The sequence below is a fragment of the Camelus dromedarius genome, chromosome 8 (genome assembly GCF_036321535.1).
Source record: "Camelus dromedarius isolate mCamDro1 chromosome 8, mCamDro1.pat, whole genome shotgun sequence".
NCBI classification, from domain to species: Eukaryota; Metazoa; Chordata; class Mammalia; order Artiodactyla; family Camelidae; genus Camelus; species Camelus dromedarius.
This window is the reverse complement of record NC_087443.1, coordinates 59,556,356-59,578,375: the sequence shown is the minus strand read 5'-3', so window position 1 is coordinate 59,578,375 and position 22,020 is coordinate 59,556,356. Positions and strand designations below refer to the sequence as shown.

General features: G+C 42.7%; 2 protein-coding genes, 1 non-coding gene and 3 pseudogenes across 3 annotated transcripts; 4 read left to right on the top strand and 2 right to left on the bottom strand.

Moving 5' to 3' along the window:
* Positions 1-1,280: 1,280 nt before the first annotated feature.
* On the top strand, positions 1,281-3,610 carry PITX3 (paired like homeodomain 3). The gene is made up of 3 exons (XM_031461648.2): positions 1,281-1,428; positions 1,600-1,802; positions 2,326-3,610. The coding sequence occupies exons 1-3, from the start codon at positions 1,311-1,313 to the stop codon at positions 2,911-2,913; spliced, it is 909 nt and encodes a 302-aa protein (XP_031317508.2). The 5' UTR covers positions 1,281-1,310; the 3' UTR covers positions 2,914-3,610.
* Positions 3,611-3,854: 244 nt separating this feature from the next.
* ELOVL3 (ELOVL fatty acid elongase 3) lies at positions 3,855-7,032 on the bottom strand. The gene is made up of 4 exons (XM_010974486.3): positions 6,772-7,032; positions 5,690-5,821; positions 4,862-5,013; positions 3,855-4,609 (listed from the first exon to the last, which is right to left on the bottom strand). Exons 1-4 carry the CDS (start codon positions 6,870-6,872, stop codon positions 4,182-4,184), a joined length of 813 nt encoding a protein of 270 aa, XP_010972788.1. The 5' UTR covers positions 6,873-7,032; the 3' UTR covers positions 3,855-4,181.
* A 7,101-nt stretch (positions 7,033-14,133) lies between these two features.
* Positions 14,134-17,828, top strand: LOC105084388 (large ribosomal subunit protein eL39-like; annotated as a pseudogene).
* On the top strand, positions 14,798-14,921 carry LOC116156157 (U4 spliceosomal RNA; annotated as a pseudogene).
* A 2,032-nt stretch (positions 17,829-19,860) lies between the features above and the next one.
* Positions 19,861-19,933, top strand: TRNAV-CAC (transfer RNA valine (anticodon CAC)). Its single transcript has one exon. It is a non-coding gene; the product is annotated as a tRNA-Val (tRNA).
* An 836-nt stretch (positions 19,934-20,769) lies between these two features.
* Positions 20,770-21,472, bottom strand: LOC105084387 (ubiquitin-like-conjugating enzyme ATG10; annotated as a pseudogene).
* Positions 21,473-22,020: the final 548 nt, after the last annotated feature.

Sequence of the window (22,020 nt, the reverse complement as noted above, 5' to 3'; positions counted from 1 at the left end):
AGTCCCTGTTAATGGGAAGGCAGATGGATCCCCTCTTACCCAGCTCTTCACCCCTGTTCCTCTGTCCCTAGCCTCCTTTGGTTCTCTGACCAAGAGGCATCCAGAGTCTTGAGCCCCACTAGTATCTCTTTCCCTTCCTCCCACCAGAGGGGGCCTGGGAAAGGGGACACTGCACGAGAAACTTGGAGGGGGACCTAGGCAGGCTTCTGGACAATTTCAGGTGAGGTTTGGCACAGAGAGTAAGGGTAGAAAGGTGGTTCTAAGAAACCCACATCCACTGCCTGGGGTGGGCCTGCTAGAGGCCAGGCATGAGAGTAGTGACAGGTGGGATGCCATGTATGTCTGGGCAGGTATAGAAGCAGATGGAGCCGAATGCCTAATGATTTTCAAACTTGTTTTTGATCCTGGAACCCTTTCTTCAAATGAAATCTCTCCAGAAAGCATAAATAAAACAGACAAAAGCAGGGTGGCCCTCCTGGTTGAAGCAGACCCAGGTAAGGTCAGGCTAGATTTCTATCCCTGAGGTTAGCCCTGAGTTCCAGTCCCTGAAGGGATTTGTGGGGAGGGCGGCAAAGAACACATTTGAAAAAGAAAATGAAGAAAAGCACAGCTTAGGAGTCTCCCAGATTTGGTTCAGATCCCAGCTCCACTATTTACAAGCTCTGTGACCTTAATCGTCACTTCAAGTCTCAGTTTCCTCACCTAAAAAAGTGTGATAATACCTAATATTCATGCATTCTTGTGGAGGGAGAGATAATGAGGTGAAAGCACATAGTAACTGGTCATAAATGATAGCAGTGATTCTCCTAATGGCAGACATATTAGGCCTGGTTCAAAATCAAATCTGTCCCACTGGAGAGTGACTAACACAGGTTCAGACTGTGTCTCAGATGTGACTTGACTGAGGGGCATGTTTGAATTTATAGGGATATTGGGCATTCGTGTGAAAGGGAATTCAAGTTTTTGAGGATGTGGTATATGGTACTCAATAGTGTGGTTTTCATTAATTCAATAAATACCTATTGAACACCAACTGTGCACGAGGCAGAGTTCTAGGTGCCCAGCAGTGAACAAATCAAAGTCTATTGTGTATATCTGTGTTTAAAACCTCTGAGTATACACCTTTCCCTCCTTAGACCGCTGTTTCCCCATTCTATCCTAGGGCATCCCACACAGGGTAGCTTTATGTTGGTGGCTGAGAAAGGGGACAGAGAACTGGTGGGGAAACACTACTGGGAACTGCATAACTGGGAGATTTTATTCCCATTTAACTTGGTCTTGTCTTTTCTTCCCTACAGAGCCCTCCCTCCATGGAGTTCGGCCTGCTCAGCGAGGCGGAGGCCCGGAGCCCGGCCCTCTCGCTGTCAGATGCGGGCACCCCCCACCCCCCACTCGCAGAACACGGCTGCAAGGGACAAGAACAGAGTGGTGAGCGCGCCCCCTTCTGGAGCTGGGGGGAATAACAGCTCCATCCTTCAGCGGGTGGGACCCTGGAGTGGAAGCCAGGGAGGGAGTCAGCCGCCCCGCGGAGAAGGTCCCCAAGCCCGGGAATCCGTGCAGGCATGGACTCCTTGTGACCTGTCCCCACCCCGCCCCCAGACTCGGAGAAGGCCTCGGCTTCGCTGCCTGTTGGCTCCCCTGAAGACGGCTCGCTGAAGAAGAAGCAGCGGCGGCAGCGCACGCACTTCACTAGCCAGCAGCTGCAAGAGCTCGAGGCGACCTTCCAGAGAAACCGCTACCCCGACATGAGTACGCGAGAAGAGATCGCCGTGTGGACCAACCTCACCGAGGCCCGCGTGCGGGTACGGCCCTCCCAGAGCCGCCAGCCTCACCCTACCCTGGGCCTTCCTCTCGCGGGCTGCTCAGGGAGTAGCTTTGGAATCAGCAGTCTGTGGTTCTGCCCGGCCTGCCCCATTCTCGGACCTAACACCCGACGTCCCTCGGCCCCCGTCCGCTGTCCCCATGACCTTCTTTCCACCAACGTCCAATCTCTGCTCTTACTCCACTTTGTCACCCCAGGCAGAGCGTTCCTTCTCCCCTGGCGCTGTCTCTGGTTCTCCTCTTCACCCCTCCTTGACCTCATCCTGCTGTCCCCCGCCTTCGCCCCTGACTTAGTCCTGCCGCCCCCTGCTTCTTTCTCAGCCCGCTGACTGTGCTTCTCACTGGCCCTGTCCGGCTGCTCTATCACCCCATTCCCGTCTCCGGCCACCTCGTCTTGCTTATGCTCCGTCCGGCCCCGCCCCTCGCTTGGACCCCAGTCCGGGTGACCCACCCACCGGTCATGCTGGCGGCTGCGCCCTGACAGCTTTCCTCCCATGCCCGCAGGTATGGTTCAAGAACCGGCGCGCCAAGTGGAGAAAGCGCGAGCGCAGCCAGCAGGCCGAGCTGTGCAAGAGCGGCTTCGCGGCGCCCCTTGGGGGGCTGGTGCCGCCCTACGAGGAGGTGTACCCTGGCTACTCATACGGCAATTGGCCACCCAAGGCACTTGGCCCGCCGCTCGCCGCCAAGACCTTCCCTTTCGCCTTCAACTCGGTCAACGTGGGGCCTCTGGCTTCGCAGCCCGTCTTCTCGCCACCCAGCTCCATCGCAGCCTCCATGGTGCCCTCGGCCGCCGCCGCCCCGGGCACGGTGCCAGGACCCGGGGCCCTGCAGGGACTGGGCGGGGGACCCCCCGGGCTGGCTCCGGCTGCAGTGTCGTCCGGGGCAGTGTCCTGCCCTTACGCCTCGGCCGCCGCAGCCGCAGCCGCAGCCGCCTCCTCTCCCTACGTATATCGGGACCCATGTAACTCGAGTCTGGCCAGCCTGAGGCTCAAGGCCAAACAGCACGCCTCTTTCAGCTACCCCGCGGTGCCCGGGACATCCCCGGCCGCGAACCTTAGTCCGTGCCAGTACGCCGTGGAACGGCCCGTATGAGTGGCCCAGCCTCTCATCGCCGAGGGCGGGGGCGATAATTCACAGCCTCCGCGGACTGGAGTCTTCCAGACTGGCTAGCTCCTGTCCCGGAGTCTGAGAGGGGTGCTGGGGCTGCCGGCGTTGCGGGGTGGGGGCGGCTGGCTCAGGAGAGAGCCTACCCCCTCCCAGGCCTGAGGGGTGGACTGGGCCCTAGACACAGTCCACGACCCTGGACTAAGGCCAGGAACAGGGACCAGTTCCCCGGGGGCCAACTCACCCTTGGCCCACCCCGCCTTCTCCAGACTCTTCCTTCCCTGTTTTCAGAGATAAATGAAATAAATGTGCGCGGACTGTCAAAGGCCTGATGATTCAGAGTTGCGGTTAAGCCCCCTTCTCTCACCCTTCTTTGTGTCTAAAGGAGAGCTCGGTGTACAAGAAAGAGGTTACGGTCCAGGCTTCTAGGGCTTTGGTCGTCCTAGGCCCCCAACATCAGGTTCGGGAAGCCGGGGGAATCCCTGGAGCAGAGCGGCGCACGCATGCGTGCGTGCATGTTCGTCTGTAAGGCTTGGGGACTAACTGTTCGGCGGGCGTTGGCCAAAGCTGGTGCTGCGGCGCCACCTCGTGGTATTATGGAGGATAACCGGAGGGTCTGGTCTCGAACGTTTACTTGCTGGTATCAATTCTGCAATTTAGGAAGCCTATGACTTGTTACTTCGCCTTTCTGCACCTGTTTCTCACTGTTCCTATGAGGGGCTTGAACCTCTAACAGCAATAAAATTCTAGTCTGTGACAGACATTTATTAAATGCCTACCAGGCCTAGGATTCTCATTGAGTGTGTGTGTGTGCGCCTCTCATCCTTCCACATGCCCTCTTAAGCTTCTCACCTGCAGGTCATCGAACTGCCAGCAACCCTCTCTCATTACAGCAGTCCCTTTCCCCTAAATCCCCAAGCCCCCAAAATCTTGTTGAAATCTTTAATTGCCAAAACAGAGCAAGAAGAAAGATTTCTGGAAATACAAATAACTCAACTCTGGGGAGTCTCCTCCGTCCAACCCCCATGCTAGGGCCTGCTTGGCCTTCACATTAAAAACAGAAACATCAGAGTACTAGATCACATCTCCATCCCGGGGGTGACACTTCTTGCCTGTCATAACTTCCTGCCACCAAGGGGCGCAAATCTCATGGGGAAACCATGGAGGAAAGGAATCCTAATCATTCTCCCAAACGTAAGCTCAGCACCTCAATGCCTGGGGAGAAAAGACTTTGGGGCTCCTTTTTCTTCAACCCTTCACTGGCTTTTGGTCTTGGCTTTGATCCTGGGAATTATGTAGGTTTTGTGGAAGTACTGGGCAAAGAGGAGGAAATAGGTCATATACAAGATGAAGGACCAGAAGAGCTCTTCCGCTGTGGTGTGGCATCCCTGCTCCTGTCTCCAGATGAAAGTCAGAATACCGATAATGGCTCCCATAAACATCTGCAGGACCTGCAGGCTGGTGACGAACATGGGAAACCACCTAGGGGGCTTCACTTTGGCAGCCTTCAGAGTGTAGTAGGTGTACATGATGGCATGTACACCATAGTTCATGGTCATGAACCAGCCCCCTGCAGCCACCTTGTACCTGTATCCAAAGCTTGTATACACCAGCACTGTGCTGTGGTGGTACCAGTGCACAAAGATGAGTGGCCGCTTACGCAGGATGATGAAGGCCGTGTCTCCTGAGAGATGGGAAGTCATAGCTGGCATACCATCCAGTGTTGGGACCACCCTCCATACTGGATATGGGGGCACAGGGGGAATTTTCAGGGCAGGGAGAGGGGTCTTTGTGGCAGAGAATCTGAAGAGGGGCTTGGGTGAGAGATGTTGTTAGGACCCAAGGTGTCGGGAAGGGACTCTCCCTGTGATTGGGGATGGGGCTGAGGAGGTATGCAGTTGACTGGACACCAGAGAGATAAAGCCTTATCACTCACCAAGTTCAATGATCTTGCTGAGAACAAAGAGGCAGGACCAGAATTTGATTATGGGATGGTTGATGAAGTTGGTGAAGCACACAGTGTGCTTTAGACTCCCCCTAAGTAGCAAGGTCCCCATATAGACCCATGTCCTCACTGCCCCGAGGATACTGAAATGGGACAGAGGAAAAGGGTATAAGGATCACCCGCAGGCACCAATTCACCCTTCCCCCTTGGCCTGGTCAGGTCACTGACCCAAGTTCTACCACCTCCCCACCCTTTCAGAGGAGATGAGTCACAGCTTCTGAGATCCTGGAGCCAATCTGGTAGAGCCAACCAGTAATCTAGAAGAGATGAGAGCCAGGGAAGGACTGGGAAGTGCTGAAGGATGGGACTGGAAGTTGAGTTAGGGAATAGGGCTCATGGGATGGGTAGAAGCCTAGGAGGAGATAGGTGGCAGGATGAGGGCAATTGAAGGAGTTTGGGGGAGGAAATATGGAAAGGAAAGGCTGGGGAAGCAATTGGAAAGTCTTAGGAGAGGGTGTTTTTAAATTCAGAGAATATTAGAGGATGGGGAAATTGTTGGAAGTACCCAGACTCCATGAGCACAAGAGGACTCATGAGAGAGAGAGCAGAGACTGCCAGTTTGGGGACTGGGGAAGAAGGAAAATGGGATAATATGGGATGAGGATGGAATCTGGGGAGAGGAGTTAGAGCTGAGATAATGGGATAGGGAGAGAAGTAGGAGACAACTTGGGGAGTTGATGCGATTTAGATTTCTAGAAAACTTTTAGGAATAGAATGAGGTCTACAAGACAGGTGGGGAGTGTGTGGGTGAGGACTTACCTGAAGACTGCAAGGCAGAAGGACCAAAGGATGAGAGATCCCTGAAGGTTGAAGCCCTTCCGTGCCTTCATGTAGTTCTGCCCCACAAAGATGAGCAGCAGGTAGATCAGAGCTATGGCAAATGAGATTGCCCTGGCAGGCAGAAGGCAGAGGGGATGGGCTTATAGGTGGGTACTGGTTATAGGAATACCCACTCATCTCTCCAGGTGAGTGCCCTGGGTTGGAGTCCTAGCTCTGCCACCTACTAGCTGTGTAACATTGGAAAGACTACTCAGTTTTCTGAGTCTCAGTTTCCTCATTTGTAAGGGAGGAATAACACTCCTCTCCTGACAGTGTTAATGTGTATGAAACACCTAGCGCAGGGCAGGGGATATGTCCAAGGCTTCTGTGACTTTTGCTTTCTCAGTGGGGTTGGGAGTGGGTGACAGCTGCCCATGCCTAGAGACAACCCCGGACCGTAGTGTAAGAAGAATGTGGCAACAGCTTCTGCCTAGTTGGGTCAGGGCAAATTGCCCGGAGCACAAAGTCAGTCCACAAACACCTTTGAGGAGTTCTAGAGCAACGCCAGGGAGCCTGGGGAAATCCTGGAAGAGCATCCTGACTTTGTCTCTTTTTCCACAGCAGGGAGGATGGAGCATTTGAGGAACAACGTGATAACTGCAAAGGGCAGGCTGTCCCTGGGCACCAGCACTATGTACCCATGCGCGAACCCGCCACCACAAAGGACGGAGGGGAGTCATCTATAAGGTGGATGGAAGTAGGAGTTCAGATCAACCCCATTCCTCAGAGACCAGTTCTCACTACACTCTTTCCCCTTGGTTTCTGTCTCCTTCCACATTCCTCACCCCATCCTCTTATTTCTGCCTTTCTTTCTTCCAGATCTCATCTCTTTAAGGTGCCACACTATCTGCACCTTGAACAATGAGGACGTGAAGCCAGTACAAGAGAGGCCAATACCTTTGATCTTTAGCAAAATCATTGCGGGCATTCTGTGTCGCATCCCCCCAACCCCCAACCCCACACAAATAGCAGTCATCAGAGTTGGGCCCCTGGCATGGCCCTTCCCTTTCCCCAGGTCTCACCAGTACTCCTCCAAAAAGGGCCTTAAGTCCTGGAACATCTCGAAGTTGTAGGGCTGTAATATCTGCTCTATTTCATCTGAGATATTCATGGCTGTGACCATTTCGTTCTGCAAACGCTGACGTCGGGAGCTTGGGGAGCTGGACAAGAGTTAGGGGACAGAGGATAGAGCGAACCTTGGGGAAGGACTGAACAGACCTGGAACCCAAGGAATTCCGAGGCAAGCCAAAGAGTGTCAGATCCAGGCACTGCGCTGCGGTCCAACCACCTTCCACTGCCGCCGCCACTGCGTTATAAAACGCGGAACTGCAAAGCCGCGGGCCTTGAGCGGTGCGCGGCTCCCTGAGCTCTGCCCTGGTCCAATCTCGACCAAGATAACGCCCCCATCCCGTCCCTGGCCCCAGCCAGTTCTCTGATTGGTCACTCTCAAGGGTGCGTCCCCCAGGCGCCTCGCACGCCCCACCCCAAACACCTATCGTAGTCCTCGCCACGCCCACTTTCCCATCTTTTTTTTTTTCCCCTCCCCCAACACCTCTACTCCCACCTGCTTAGCTTGGCCCTTGTAACCTTGCCAGTTACTCGGACAGGACCGGCTTCTCCTGGCACTACTAACTATCACCTTTGCCTCAGTTTGCTTTAATCCTGACCTACCGGGCAGTGAGGAGAGAATGGAGGTGTCCTCAGCCTGCCCCCTGAGATAGAGGTGTCAGTTTCCTGCCTCCAGGAGACCCTAGGAAAACCAGGCCCGGGATGAAGATGGGTCAGGCTGGGGAAGGGGCAGCAAAAAAACCCTCCCATAGTCCCATCTGCCTCCTTCAGGTCTGGTTGTAGGTGGCAGCGAGATGAATTGCAATGAATTTTAATGTCGAGGTAGTTGATGTTGATGTTTGGAGAGATGGTAGCTGAGGCTGTTGTGGTTTATTTACAGTTTCCTGAATTCCTTCAGCCTGACACCCAGTAATAACCCTGGGAAGGAAATGGGGTCACCCTCTAGGCTTCTGGGATTATTGTCTTCAGGTTTCCTGGAGACCCTCTGGGGTTTATAGAAGAGGAGAAGCAGTGCATCTCCCAGTGTCCTGTGGTTCTTCCCCAGTCTGTGCTAATCTAATCAGACCTCCTTTTTCCTTGCCTGAGTACCCAGCCCCAAAGAAATACATTTTTTCTTAACTTTTAAGGCCTTACTTGCCTGTCCCTTATTTCTCTCCTAGGCTTTATGAAAGTGAGGGAGAAATACAAGGCTTGAAGGCTATTTGAGATAAGATGGGGATTTGCAAAACAAATGCTAAGAGAAACAAACATAAAATATTTAAAATCAAGATGTGGTATAAATGGCTCTGTACAGTAAAGCTCACAGGCTCTGGAGCCAGAGGATCCAGGTAGGAATTCCAGCTCCCATTCCTTGAACCTCAGCCACTGTCCAGGGAAGGGTGGAGTGGGAAGTCCTGCCCAGGCTCTCTCAGTGACTCTCAGGTGCATCCCTTTGTCTCTGGATCTCATCACCTTTCACCTAGTAACTACAGCCACTACCTTAGACATGTTAACAGGTTGTACCACCTCCTTCTCTAATACAGCAGTTTCTATTGCATTAGAATCAGAAAAGAATATCCAAATCTGGCTAATTGTAACACTCCTGAGCCCCAACTCCAGAGATTCTGACCCAATATGTGGTGCCAGATGATAGTTTGGAAAGCACCACTTTCTATCATCTCATCCAGAAAAGGGTTCTAAAACCTAAATTGGCCTCCAGAATGAACTTCTATTGTTTTAAAAAGTAATAATAATAATAAAACCTAAGTTAGATCATGCTGCTTTCCTGCTTAAAACCCTTCAGTGGCTCTTGATTGCTTTACACATGGCCTGACACTACAGCATGTGTTTGATAGAAAAAGGAACAAATGAAAGAATGAGTATTGCAAGAATAATACCATCTAGGTGTTACAAGACCTGGATTCAAACCCCAGCTCCACTGTTAACTAATTGTGTGATTTTAGGTAAGTTACCTAACCTCTCTGAGACTCACATTCTTCATCAGTAAAATGTAGACAGTCAAACTCACCTGCCTACCTCACAAGGTTGAGGTCAGTATACAAGTCAGATAATGTCAATGAAAGGATAACGTGGACTAGACACACGGAAATGTCAGGGTGAATCATTTGGGGAGGTTTACAAACACATATAGAATATGTATACTCAGTCCTGGGTGTTTCTCAAATGAAGATATTTTACATTGTCTTTTCCTGTGAAAGTTAATGGTGAGGCTTGAGAGAGGGGTGTGTGTAAGGGAGGAAGAAGAAGAAGAAAAATCTCCAGAAATTATTTCCCAGGGTAAACCTCTCCTGACCTTTGGACTCTCTCCATATTGTTCCCTCTCCCCAGACATCATTTCCTCACCTGAACAAATCTTATTGTTCGGTCCTAGCTCTGAAGTCACTTGCCCTGCGAAAGCCTAATCTGTGACAGACAAGGTCAACCCCTCCTTTCTTTGTCTCCCACCCACAGGACTTTGTCCAAACCGCTTGCCAGTATTCTGCTGAGTAAGTATAGTTAGCCATATATTTTCTATACTATCCTGGCTCCCCTACCCAAAGGGTCATTTTTGTTAGGTCACTCACCCTTTGAGGGAAGCACACAGCACTTGGCACAAAGTGGGCATTCAAAATACATCTGTGGCTCTGAATTGAATAGGCGCCTAAGAGGAAAAACAAACAATAAACACACATATTTTTTTAAAAAGACTCAACTTCCTTAGTAATTAGGGAAATGCAAATTAAAGACTGTAAGTACAGTATGGCTCCAATTAACAGCCATTACACCAAGTAAAAATTAAATATGCAATGTAAGTCCAAGCTTTGGGAAACATACATTCACATCTGGCTAGTGGCCAGGTAAATTGACATCATCCTTCTAGAATCATACTTAGGTAACACTTAACAAGAGCCAACTGATCTACTTTGATCCACTCACCTAGGAACTAAAAGACCAGTGAATTAGGCCAAAAGGAAAATAAATCTGTATGTCACTGGGACTGAAAAGAGCTGTGAGCAACCCACTAATGAATGCTTAAATTATTAAATAAGATTACAAAACAGCTTGCAGCTGTTCTACCAGAACATGGAGAACATGAAACCATGTTTGTAAAATAGTGTGAAAGAAAAGCAACATTTTAAACTGTATCTATTCTATTACCTCAGTTATCTCAAAGTGATGATGTCTGTAAAGATCAAAGTCAATTAGAAACACTAAATGTGAAATCATTTGATAGGATGGGTGAGATTAGGGGAAAAAATAGTAGTACTTAAAGTTTTCTTTTGTGATATTTTAAAATTGCTATGCATCCAGGGACTCATGCCTCTAATGACACAGGAAATGATCAGGACATGATGTTAAGCAAAACAACATAGGATATGAGTCTGTATATATAGTATGGTCTCGAACTTATAGAAGAAATGTAGATGGAAAGAATATTTGTAGACTTTTTGTAGAGAAAAAATGTGGAAGAAATTATGTTGAGAACAAGTATTGGAAGGAAATGCACCAAAATGCTAGAGCTTATATGGATGGTGGAATAATGGGTGATTTTTATATTATTTTTATAAGTAGTAAGTGTTCAAAACTAAAATAAGTGTATCAAAATTTCATGGAATTAATTCTTTCTTTTTTTAATTTTTAAATTTATAAAAAAAAAATTTTTTAAGAGTTAAGTCTTTCTTTGCTACGTATTCTGTCACTAATTGGCTTCTCTGCTGCTTACCGTCCCTACCATAAGATCCTGCATGTCCCTGTCAGGTTCCTCTCCTTTCCCCAGTATTTTTACTCTCTTGGGTTTGCTTCTATATTTCTGCTGTGCCTTTACTGATGCTTATTCCTATACTTCCCACCTCTTTGATACTGTTGTTTCTTAAAGTTCTGTCCCTGTCCCTTACTCTTTCTCACTCTATACTCTCCTCCCTAGCTATCGAATTACCTTTCAAGACTTTACCTGTTCCTTCTATTTGGATTAACCCAACTTATCTTCTTTCTTGCCTCTCTTCTCTATTCTTTTTTTTCCCTTAAGATTTCAAGATGCAAATACTTCCTGAAGAATCAAATATCTTCTCTATTCTTGCTCACATTTCCCAATGCCTGAGACTTCGCCACCTGGTTGATTTGAATTATAGACTGCTCACACTCAAGTGTAGAAACCCAGCTCACCTTTTGCCCAGACCTACCTGTTCATTTTGCTGACTTCCTATTTCTCTTAAAGTCACTACCAGGCTCCTGGGCTCATAAGCAGGACTGGCTACGTAATTTTCAGGGCTTGGTGTAAAATAAATATGTAAGGCCCCTTTTTCAAAAGTTATTAAGAATTTCAAGATGGTGGCAGTAGAGCATCAGACCAAGTGTAGAGTGCAGGTCCCTGGGTGGCTGCACTGGTTGCACACCTGGGCTTAAATCTAGGGGTTGTTTTGGACTCCCCTCTCTCCTTTAATCTGGTCTGGTTGACAGGGTAGATAGCACATCCAATCACAAGGATGGGAAATAATGGAGGAGGAGTGAATAGGGAGGTGGGAAGGAGATGAGTTCAGTTTGAGCCCCATGAATCCAAGGTGCCAGTGGAATATCCAGGTCAGAGCATCCAATAACCAGTTGCCTAGAACTCAGGCTGTAAGTCTGGCTTCAACACTCAAGGTAGAGGGTATCACTGGACTCCTGGCTGTGGATGAAATTGGCCAGGGAGTGAAAATCAAGTAGAGCTTTTCAAAGCGGGGTACATGGAACATTTACACTGTAATCTCCAGCTTGTTGAAGTCTCCTGGGCCCAACCCAGCCCTCTGAATCTGAATATATCTGAAGGTTGGTAGGGCTTGGGAATTACAGCTTTAACAATCTTCCAAGTTGCTTCTTATGCTCCTTAGAGTTTGAGAACTATTGATGTGAGTGAGAAGACTCACTCTTCTACATCCCCAGAAGAAATATCAATGGATAAGGTAGTGGCTTTCCTACTTATTTGATTAAGACACACAAAGAGAAATACATGTTATGTTTTAACTCTGCACATACACACATATTTGAAATAAAATTTTTAAAAGCATACATATTCTTACCATGTTGTATCTGATATTTTTCTACTGTATTTCACTATTTTAAAACGCCCATCATGACCCACTAATAAGCTGTGTCCTGTAATTTGAAAAAAAAAAAAAACTGATTAAAGAGTTATCAGAGGGAGAAGATGTTGACAGGGGTTGGGAAAAAAATAAATCTAAATTCTCCACAGGTTCTTCAGGGTCTAAACTACATTTCAATGCTTTTGAGAGAGAGCCTGCATCTGAGTCATTTTGAAAGAACTCTCAGTGCATCCAGTGAGGTAATTGTGACAGGATGAATGAATTCATGGAAGCCATGGTTCTGCCAAGAGTCCACAGTAACCCCCACAGTCCATGCCACCAGCCCAGGTCACAAGGAGGCTAGTGCCTACTAGATGTAGGCACTAAAAGGGACATTGGAACTGCTTTGAGAGGAATACCCTGCCTTTGTCTCTGCCTGCTAGGATTGCCTCTGTCTTCTGGGTGTCACCTGACTTTCTCTTCAAAGGCCTCCCCAACCCCATCCCATCTACATCATCACTCTCTTTGATTAGGGACCCAAGAACTGGTTTGAGCCTAAGAAAGAAAAAAGAGCTCCTGACATCCAGAGACTGGTCTGCCACTTATAACTAGGCCTCACTCCTATCCTAGTTCCCTTCTTAGAGGCAACCACAATGATCAGTTTCTTGTGTATCCTTTCAAATATCAACAATGCATAAAAAGTTATATTCATATATACCTTCTTAAAGGATAGCACATTTTCATATTATTTTATACATTGCCTTTTAAATATGTCTTGGGGGAGTGTCCCATATTGGTACATCTAGAGCTTCCTTCTCTTTTTGAATAGCTGTACACTATTTCATTATATGGATGTACTGTTTCTATTACTCAACAAAAACAAACAGAAAATCTTGTGGGATTTTTGTTTGTTTCTGACTCTAAAGGTAGCATTTTTTTAAAACACAAGAATCCAAAAATCACCTCAAATATAGTTACCATTACATTTTGACATATTTCTTTCTAGATTTCTATGTAATTATTTTTAAATAAAACAAAAAATTTTCAGGGCAAACCACTGCCTCCAAAACTGGATAGACAGGAAAATACAAAGGATCATAATATATAGGGAGTAGAAGTCACTGGAGCAAGGAGCTGGTAAGAACAGGTAAATAGCAATTGACAAATTCCTGGGGGCTGAGTGTGAACTAGCCTGAGAGTTAAAAACTCCTGAGGGCCCAGTCATAAGGGGGCTCACAAACTCTCATAATTTTTTTTCTAGGATTCCTACCAGGTTCCTGTGGCGAAGGTCAGAGAAAAATACGCTGTTCTTCTGGCAGGGGAAAGGGGAAAGTAACCATTTTGAAATATATCCCCCCTAAAAGTAATTATTTTAAAACATGTCCAGAGCTTTCTGTCTTCTATAACAAAAATCTGTCCTGAAGGGAAACTGCTTTACCAGAGACTCATCTGACCTATAGGGAGGGCAACTGGACAACTCCAGGCCCTTCTAGCCTTCCTGTCTCACATTAGGCGAGGGGGAAAAATTAAGAAACTCTTCTGAATGTCACAGCCCAGGAACTCAGGCCCGCTAAGTAAACTGAGATTTAATAATAAAATTATAGAACATTTCCTTTCCCTCAATTCATTACTACCACATCAGCAGGGCTCCAGTATAACAATAGTGCGTTACAACTGAGAGAGCTGCAAGATTCAGACTCTCTTTAGGAGAAATTTCTAGGGAAAATCCAAGATAATAGGGAAGATAGAAACAAGAAAAGTAAGAGAAATTGAAACTTCTTACACCTACAGCTACAACAAGCATTAAAAGCAGCCTAACTCCTAGCCAGAGGAAGAAAAAAACCCTCACAGCAGAGGCTTGCTTATCTCAGTTTCTGTTATCTGATATATCATGTCTGGCTTTCTTTCTTTTTAAAAAAAATTTTTTTATTGGTGTGTAGTTGATTTACAATGTTAGTTTCAGGTGTACAGCAAAGTGATTCAGTTATATATATACATACATTTATATTTTTCTTTTCAGATTCTTTTCCATTCTATGTTATTACAAGAAATTGAATATAGTTCCCTGTGCTATATACTAGGTCCTTTTGTCATCATGTCTGGCTTTCAACCAAAAATTACAAGGCATGCTAAAAGGCAAGGGAAAAACACCATCTGATGAGACAAAGCAAGTACCAGAACCAGACTCAGATGTGTTAGATTCTGGAGTTATTAGACTAGGAATTTAAGATAACTTTGATTAATATGCTAAGAGTGCTAATGTAAAAAGTGAACAACATGCAAGAAAAGGTAAACAGTATAAGGAGAAAGATGGAAATATTAAGAAATAATCTAAAGGAAGTGGTAGAAATCAAAAACACTGTAACAGAAATGAAGAATGCCTTTGATGGGCACATCAGTAGCCAGAACATGACCATGGAAAGGATCAGTGAGCTTGAAGATATAGCAATAGAAATTCCAAAATGAAATTCAAAGAGAAAAAAAGAGTCAAAAACAAAAGAAACAGAATATCCAAGAATTGTGGGGAAATAATAAAAGATGTGACATTCACATAATAGGAATACCAGAAAGAGAAAAAAAGAGGGAGAAAGAAGAAGAAATATTTGAGGTAATAATGGACAGCAATTTCCCCAAATTAATGACAGAACCAAACTACAGATCCAGGAAGCTCAGAGAACATCACATAGGCTAAATACCCAAAATTCTATACCTGGGCATATCATATTCAAGCCACAGAAATCCAAAGACAAAGTCTTGAAAGAAGCCACAGTGGGAAGACATCTTACATATAGAGTAACAAAGATAAGAATTACATTGAACACTTTAGAAACCATGCAAGCAAGAAGAGAGTAGAAGGAAATATTTTAAGTGTTAAAAGAAAAAAATCCATCAACCTAGAATTCTGTATCCAGCAAAATTATCTTTATAAGTGAAGGAGAAAAGCTTTGCGCAGTGGCAGTATCATAGCCAATGAGGTTTAACCAAGGAGCGATTATTGCTAATTGAAAACTTTTACCAATACCCTGCCATGATGCATTGACAATTTTTAGCAGCCTCTATGGGGACTGAATAAAAAAAAAGTGAAGAAGAAATAAAGACTTTCCCAGAAAAAAATTGAAGGAATGTTTGCCAGTAAAACTGTCATTCAAGAAACATTAAAAGATGTTCTTCAGAGAAAAGAAAAATGATACAGGTCAGAAACTTGCATCTATATGTAAAAGGAAGAGCATTAGAGAAGGAATAAATGAAGATAGAATAGAAGCTTTTATTTTATTGATCCAATAGATAACTGTTCAAATAATAGCAATTAAGTTTTTGGAGATTATAGCTGATAGATAAGTGAAATGAATGACAACAATGTTATAAGGGACAAGAAGGAGGAACTTACAATGCTTTTATAAGATGACCTACACTACTCATGAAGTGGTATAGTATATTTGAAAATGGACTTAGAGTAGTTGCAAATATATATTTCAAACTCTCGGGCAACCACTAAAAAATTTTTAAAGAAGTATAATTAATATGCTAAGAGAGGAGAGAAAATGGAACCATATAAAATGCTCAATTAAAACTAGAGAAGACAGAAAAAAGAAAAAGTTTCAAAAACAGAAACAGAAAATTGCAAAGAATAAAACTGTTACACATATTGTAGTTATTAATACAGCTTTATCAATAAACAATTTAAATGTGAATAGTCTAAATAGGCTAATTAGAAAACAGAGTGGATAAAAAAAACAAGCCCCAACTCTATGTTGCCTATAAGAAATCTACTTTAAATATGCAACAGATAGAGTACAAGTAAAGAGATAGACAAACAATCCAATTTTAAAAATGGATAAATGACTTGAATAGACATTTTTCCAAAAAAGATATACAGATGGTCAATAAATGCATGAAAAGATGTTCAGCATCATTAGTTATTAGGTAAATACAAATCAAAACCTCAGTGAGATGTCATTTCACACCTATTAGGTGTTGTCAAGGATGTCAAAAAATTGGAACCCTTATACATTGTTGGTGGAAATATAAACGGTACAGCCACTATGGAAAACAATTTGGTAGCTCCTCAAAGAGTTAAACATTTAATTGTTTAACTTCATTCCTAGGAGTGGAATGACCCAGCAATTCCACTCCTAGGTACATACCCAAAAGCTTTGAAAGCACAGGCTCAAAAGGTATTTGTACACCCATGTTCATAGCAGCATTGCTCCTAATAGCCAAAATGTGGAAGTACCCTATGTGCATTAACATATGAATGGATAAGCAAAATGTGACATATGCATACAATGGAATATTATTCAGCTATAAAAGGAGTAAAGTTCTGATACATGCTACAACATGGATGAATCTTGAAAATAGGCTTAGTGAAAGAAGCCAGACACAAAGAACAAAATTCTATGATTCTACTTACATGAAACATCTAGGTTAGGAAAATTCATAGTGACAGAAAGTTGACTACAGGTTACAAGGGGTGGAGCAGGGTTCTAGGGACTTTCCCTGTAAGCATCTTTGCCATAGGCATCTTCAGCCACGAGCATTTTTCCACATAACTAATTTGCCATAAGGCAATTTTGCCATAAAAGATAAAATAACTGGCTGACAGTTTGTTTTGATTTCTCCATTGACACAGAAACCTCATTTTTGTTTACATAATTCTTAGCTCTTATTATGGTCTATACAATAAAGAGCAGACATGGCAGTCTTAAAATAGTGGATGATAATAACTACATATATCAACTTGATAGAAAATACAGTGTTAAAACTTACTGGAAATGTGAAATAAGTTTGTAAAGCCAGACTACATACTGTATTGGAAAATGATAACATGTCAGTTTGCAAACCCTTCAGTGATTTAAAGGCTCAGAGTTGAACCCACATTTCCCATAGAACATTGGAACGTCTATCAATGGACAAGGTGACAAGAATAAACAACATAGGGGCTTTCACAATGCAATACAAAGTTTAGGATGCATACAAATATGCATCCTAGCATTTTTACGCTGATATTTCTGTCAACAAAGGAAGAAGTTTTAGTGAAAAAGAAAAAGTATAATGCTGGACAAGGAGACAAATCAACAACAACTATATATATATGTAATATATAATACATATACATGTTATATAAAACTATGAACGAAGGACTTGGGAAACAAGTACTTAGATACAACCCACAAAGTAAAATCAGTTATCTGCAAAGCATTGCAATGAATCTACACACATTTTAAATTATTCAATTTTTTTGTATTTTGCAATAAAGTCTTTTTAGTTTTGTTATTCATTTCTCATGTTTCACTGTGTTCTTTTTGAGCAATTTTTTTTTCTTTTTAAATGGAGGTACTGGGGATTGAACCCAGGACCTTGTGCATGCTAAGCATGCACTCTACTACTGAGCTATACCACCTCCTCGCATTGTGTCCTTTTTAACATCCTTTTAAGGCATAAGGCAGCAAAATTGCCTATGACCAATTAGTTATGCAGTAAAAACATTTGCAGCTTAAACGCAACAATGATGTCTATAGCAAAGATGTCTGGGGTGAAAATACCAGATACAGTGGGGAGAAGAGGAAATGGGGAATTATTGCTTAATGGGTATAGAATTTTCATCTGGTGTGATGAAAAAGTTTTGAAATAGATGGTGATGATGGTTGCACAACACTATGACTGTAGCTCATGCCAAAGAATTGTATGCTTAAAAACTGTTAAAGTGGCTCTCTTCTCTTCTCTGCCATCCTAGGTGCGTTTGAATTTACTCCTCACTGTGTCTTCTCACAAGAATTTCAGGATCAAGTGATTGCTAACCAAGAAACAAAAGCAGAATAGTCCCATCCCCCAGTGGATTCAAATAAAAACTGGTAATAAAATCAGTTACAATTCCAAGAGAAGACATTGGAGAAGAGTTAAGCTGGGTCTGTAAGGAGCCCTATACGTGAGGTGGCACATATATTTATGCTGTGTCAAGGTCGCTTGCATCTTACCATATCACTCTGAAAGCATCACTACTATCTGAATGGCTGGATGTTGTTAATTGGGAAAACGATTTTTCTCTTTGTGTCAGTGTTACAGCACTAGTGCTCTGGCTCAGTAATAAATATGTGAGACCTTTAAAAATGGTTAAAATGGAAATTTTTATGTCATATATAATTTGCCACAATTTTTTAGAATTAATAATGCAATATACCAAAGTCCATTGAATTGTACACAGGGGCCAAGGAATATGGGAAGAGGACTGTCTACAAAGAGTCATGAGGGAAACTTTGGGGGTGATGAAAATATTCTGCAATAAAAAAGCATGAAATAATGCCATTTGCAGCAACACGGATGGACCTAGAGATGATTATACTAAGTGAAGAAAGTCAGAGAAGGACAAATATCATATGATATCACTTATATATGGAATCTAAAGTAATAACACAAATGAACTTATTTACAAAACAGAAACAATAACAGACATAGAAAACAAAATTTTGGTTACCAAAGGGGAAGTGGGCAGAGGGAAAAACTAGGAGTTTGGGATTTGCAGATACAAGCTATTACATATAAAACAGATAACAAGCTCTTACTCCATAGCACAGGGAACTATATTCAATATCTTGTAATAACCTATAATGAAAAAGAATATATATATAAATGTGTAACTGAATCACTGTGCTGTACACCAGAAACTAACACAACATTTTAAATGAACAATACTTCAATTAAAATTTTTTATATAGTGATTGTGGCAATGGTTACACATCTGCATATCTTTTCCAAACTCATCCATAGTATACTTAAAACTGATGAACTTTATTATATTTGAATATCTCAATAAGTCTGACAAAATGCTAAAATATAAAATTAATCCCCCAAATAGAAAGTAAAGTGGAATTAAATGTTCTCAACAAAATTGGGGGTTATCAATTAAAAAAACTTGGGGCATATAACTAACTAAAGGAGTTAAATGAATCTAACTATGTATTTAGTTGGTAGTACAACTATGCAAAGAAGAACTGTCTCAGATGACTGAAACACATCAATTCAATTGTGCATACATAGTCAAAAATCCCTGAGGACAAAAAAACTAAAAAAAAAAATCTCATTGTTTTTAGTAATTATGTTGCTGGTGGTTATTTTTGTCATTGTTGCTCTGAAACTGTGTCCTGTGGGAGGAATAAAATAATGATTATGCTATTGTTATTGAGAGCTGAGATTTTTTATATGCTTGAAAAGAAATACTGAGGTAAGCTTGATGATGTTGAATAAAAACTCTGTAGACTGGTTTTGAACTGGAAGTGTCAGTACAAACTCATGATGTATTTTATATATTTTTTTAAAATTATGTTTTCCAGCTCTATCAGCTGAAAAGATCTAGGGTCCGTGACCAATCCAGTACCAGTGAGCATTCCTGGCACTCAGATTGTTGTTTTTAAATATCATTTCCTGCTAAAAGTAACCTGGACTGCTTGGAGATGGCAGATGCCAGGACTGGGGCAGAAAGGTATGTATAAGATGTGCCTAAAATATCATAGCAGGAAGCAAAGAAGTTAACAAAGACAACTGGCATGTCAATAGGGCTCAGGAGCCAACCTACATAAACTAGCACTGGCCAAAACTGTTCTATTTGAGCATCAATAAGAATAATAGCTGCAATGAACTGAAACATCAAATAGGATTAAATCCACTTATTCATAATTATATTATAAAACCCCATTTTATTGGCCACTTTTGAAGGATGGTAGGGAATCAATTCGTTATTTTGAAAACTGGTAAAGAAAAAAGAATCAAAATTTGTTATGTTTTTCCTGTACAAGCCAAATATCTCAGGGTAACTGAATAGGTGATAAGGGTAAGTTTCTCCTTATAGAAGTATTCTAACTAATAAACTTGACAGAAATGATAAAATTAAAATACCACTAGTTGGCATACAGCATTATTTATAAAGTAGTCTTGTTTTGGGGGAAAAAAATCACATCTGAATCTGCTCAAGTTTTTAGATGTAACTATCAATTTAAAGCAAATAGAGGGGGAGGGTGTAGCTCAGTGGTAGAGTGTGTGCTTCACATGCATGAGGTCCTGGGTTCAATCCCCAGTACCTCCATTAAAAAAATAATTAAATAAACCTAATTACTCCCCCCCAAAAATCCAAACAAACAAACAAACAAAAGAAATAAAGCAACTACAAGGGGGAAAAATATGTTAAATGATACCATGAGATGCAGTCAGCAGAATCTACACTGTGGGGAACTTGGCAAGACAAATGCTGAACAAACACACATGTGCACAGATATATCATTATGTTATTTTTAATCCTATGGAATTTAAAAATTTTTATGTAGAGAAGTACTTTTTATGTAGAAAGTACTTTTCTTTACTGCTCTTGGATTTTACTTCTTGCATAACAATATCATACGTAACCCAAATTTATTAAAAAAAAAAGCATGGATAGTTCTAATATATTTATACTCCTAGTATTTCCTGAATTTATATTTGCAAATGGAATACAGTAGGGCTCTAACATTTTTAAAGATAGTCAAGTCCCATCATCTTATATTAATCCATTCTGATTTTATTTTATTTAAAAAAATGTTTTACAAGAAAGGTGAGCATTTAATGGATATTTGTAGCTTGTTATTCTCATATTAAAAATGAGTCTCAGAGACATGAAAGAATGACCTGGAAGTGCCCTGATGATGATGTCAGTATTTCTATTACTGAGTTAGATTCTTCTTCTTCTTCTTTTTTTTTTTTTTTTTTTTTTTTTTTTTTGGCTATATATAGTGATTTGTGTCTTTGCAGTGTTTCTTCTAAACATAAAATAAAACAGTTGCTGCAGACATTTGCTTCCAAGGGGAAAAAATCCACCTCAAAATCTCAGTGAGCTGAAATCTCGCATGATACTGGTCCCATTAAATCCAGGGCCAGCCACATAAACTTTCAGCATTCTTCTAAGTGCTTTGGCTCAATAGAAGAGTCTTGTGCATTGACATTTCATTCACCCTGAGAGGCTGCTCTGGCATAACTAAGAGGCTGATTCAGCTCAACCTTGGCCCTACAATGCTCAGCTGTGATGTGATGTAGTCAACTTTCCCATTGATTTCTCAAGGATTCTTTAACACAGGACTCATGAATTCTTTTGTCCTGCAGGGATGAAGTACATAAAAGGGTTGTCCAAGTATCGGATGCTCCTGTTGTGTAATAGTGCCCCATGGCACAGCAGCCACATCTTATAGCACTCATGAACTCCTTCCCATATGTCCTTCAGAGCTAAAGGTCTTCCCTCTAAAAAGCTTGCCCTAAAGTAAAGCACAGGCACTTGGTAGCTACAGGAATATAAGACATGATACTCACATTTAATCACTTCAGTTGTTGTGGCAGTCTTGGTCACCTCAAAATCATCCAGGGGTGGCTCTAAAGCCTCCTCCCTGGGAAGACATGTCTGTAGAAGGACAGATATTCCTGGATGTGACCCTGAAGTCCCATTGTTAATTTGAAAATTTGTTTTGGATACGTAGCCATCAGAACAGTCCTTTGAAGTTCTCCATTACCAACCATCCCTTATCTGCTGTGAATGTTTGATGAATTCTGTGCAATAATGCTGGAGTGTTTTTTCTCCGAAGAACCCTGCCATACTAAACCATAATCCGCTTCCCTCTGCCCTACCCTGCTGCCCAGCAAATCGGAGGCAGGGCCCCATTCTGATTTTAAAATATCATCTTTATTGTACATTAAATATCTATAGCCAAAAGAACCTTTTTCTAGATTCTCTATATAATTATCCAGGAGGCTTTTATGTGTGACAATAAAATATGTTTAAATTATTATAGCTTGGAAGTTGTTTTGGTATCTAATTGGAACCATTCCCCTTCATTATTTTTTTTGAAAGTTTCCTTGGCTCTCCTTACAAATTTACCCTTCCAGATAAACTTCAGAATCAGTCCAATTCTATATAACATGCAATTTAGTACCCAGCTCCCAGCTTTTTATTTTGAAAAAAAATTTAAAGAAAAATGCAAAGAATAGTAAAGTGAACACCTATATACTCCTTATCTGGATTCAACAACTGTTAACATTTACCACATTTGTTTATTGCTCTTTATAACTCCAGCTGTTAAAAAGGATAAGGCAAACTACCCTGTAGGTGAGATTACAAAATGGTAGGGACACTTGGGGAACAGTTTGGCAATG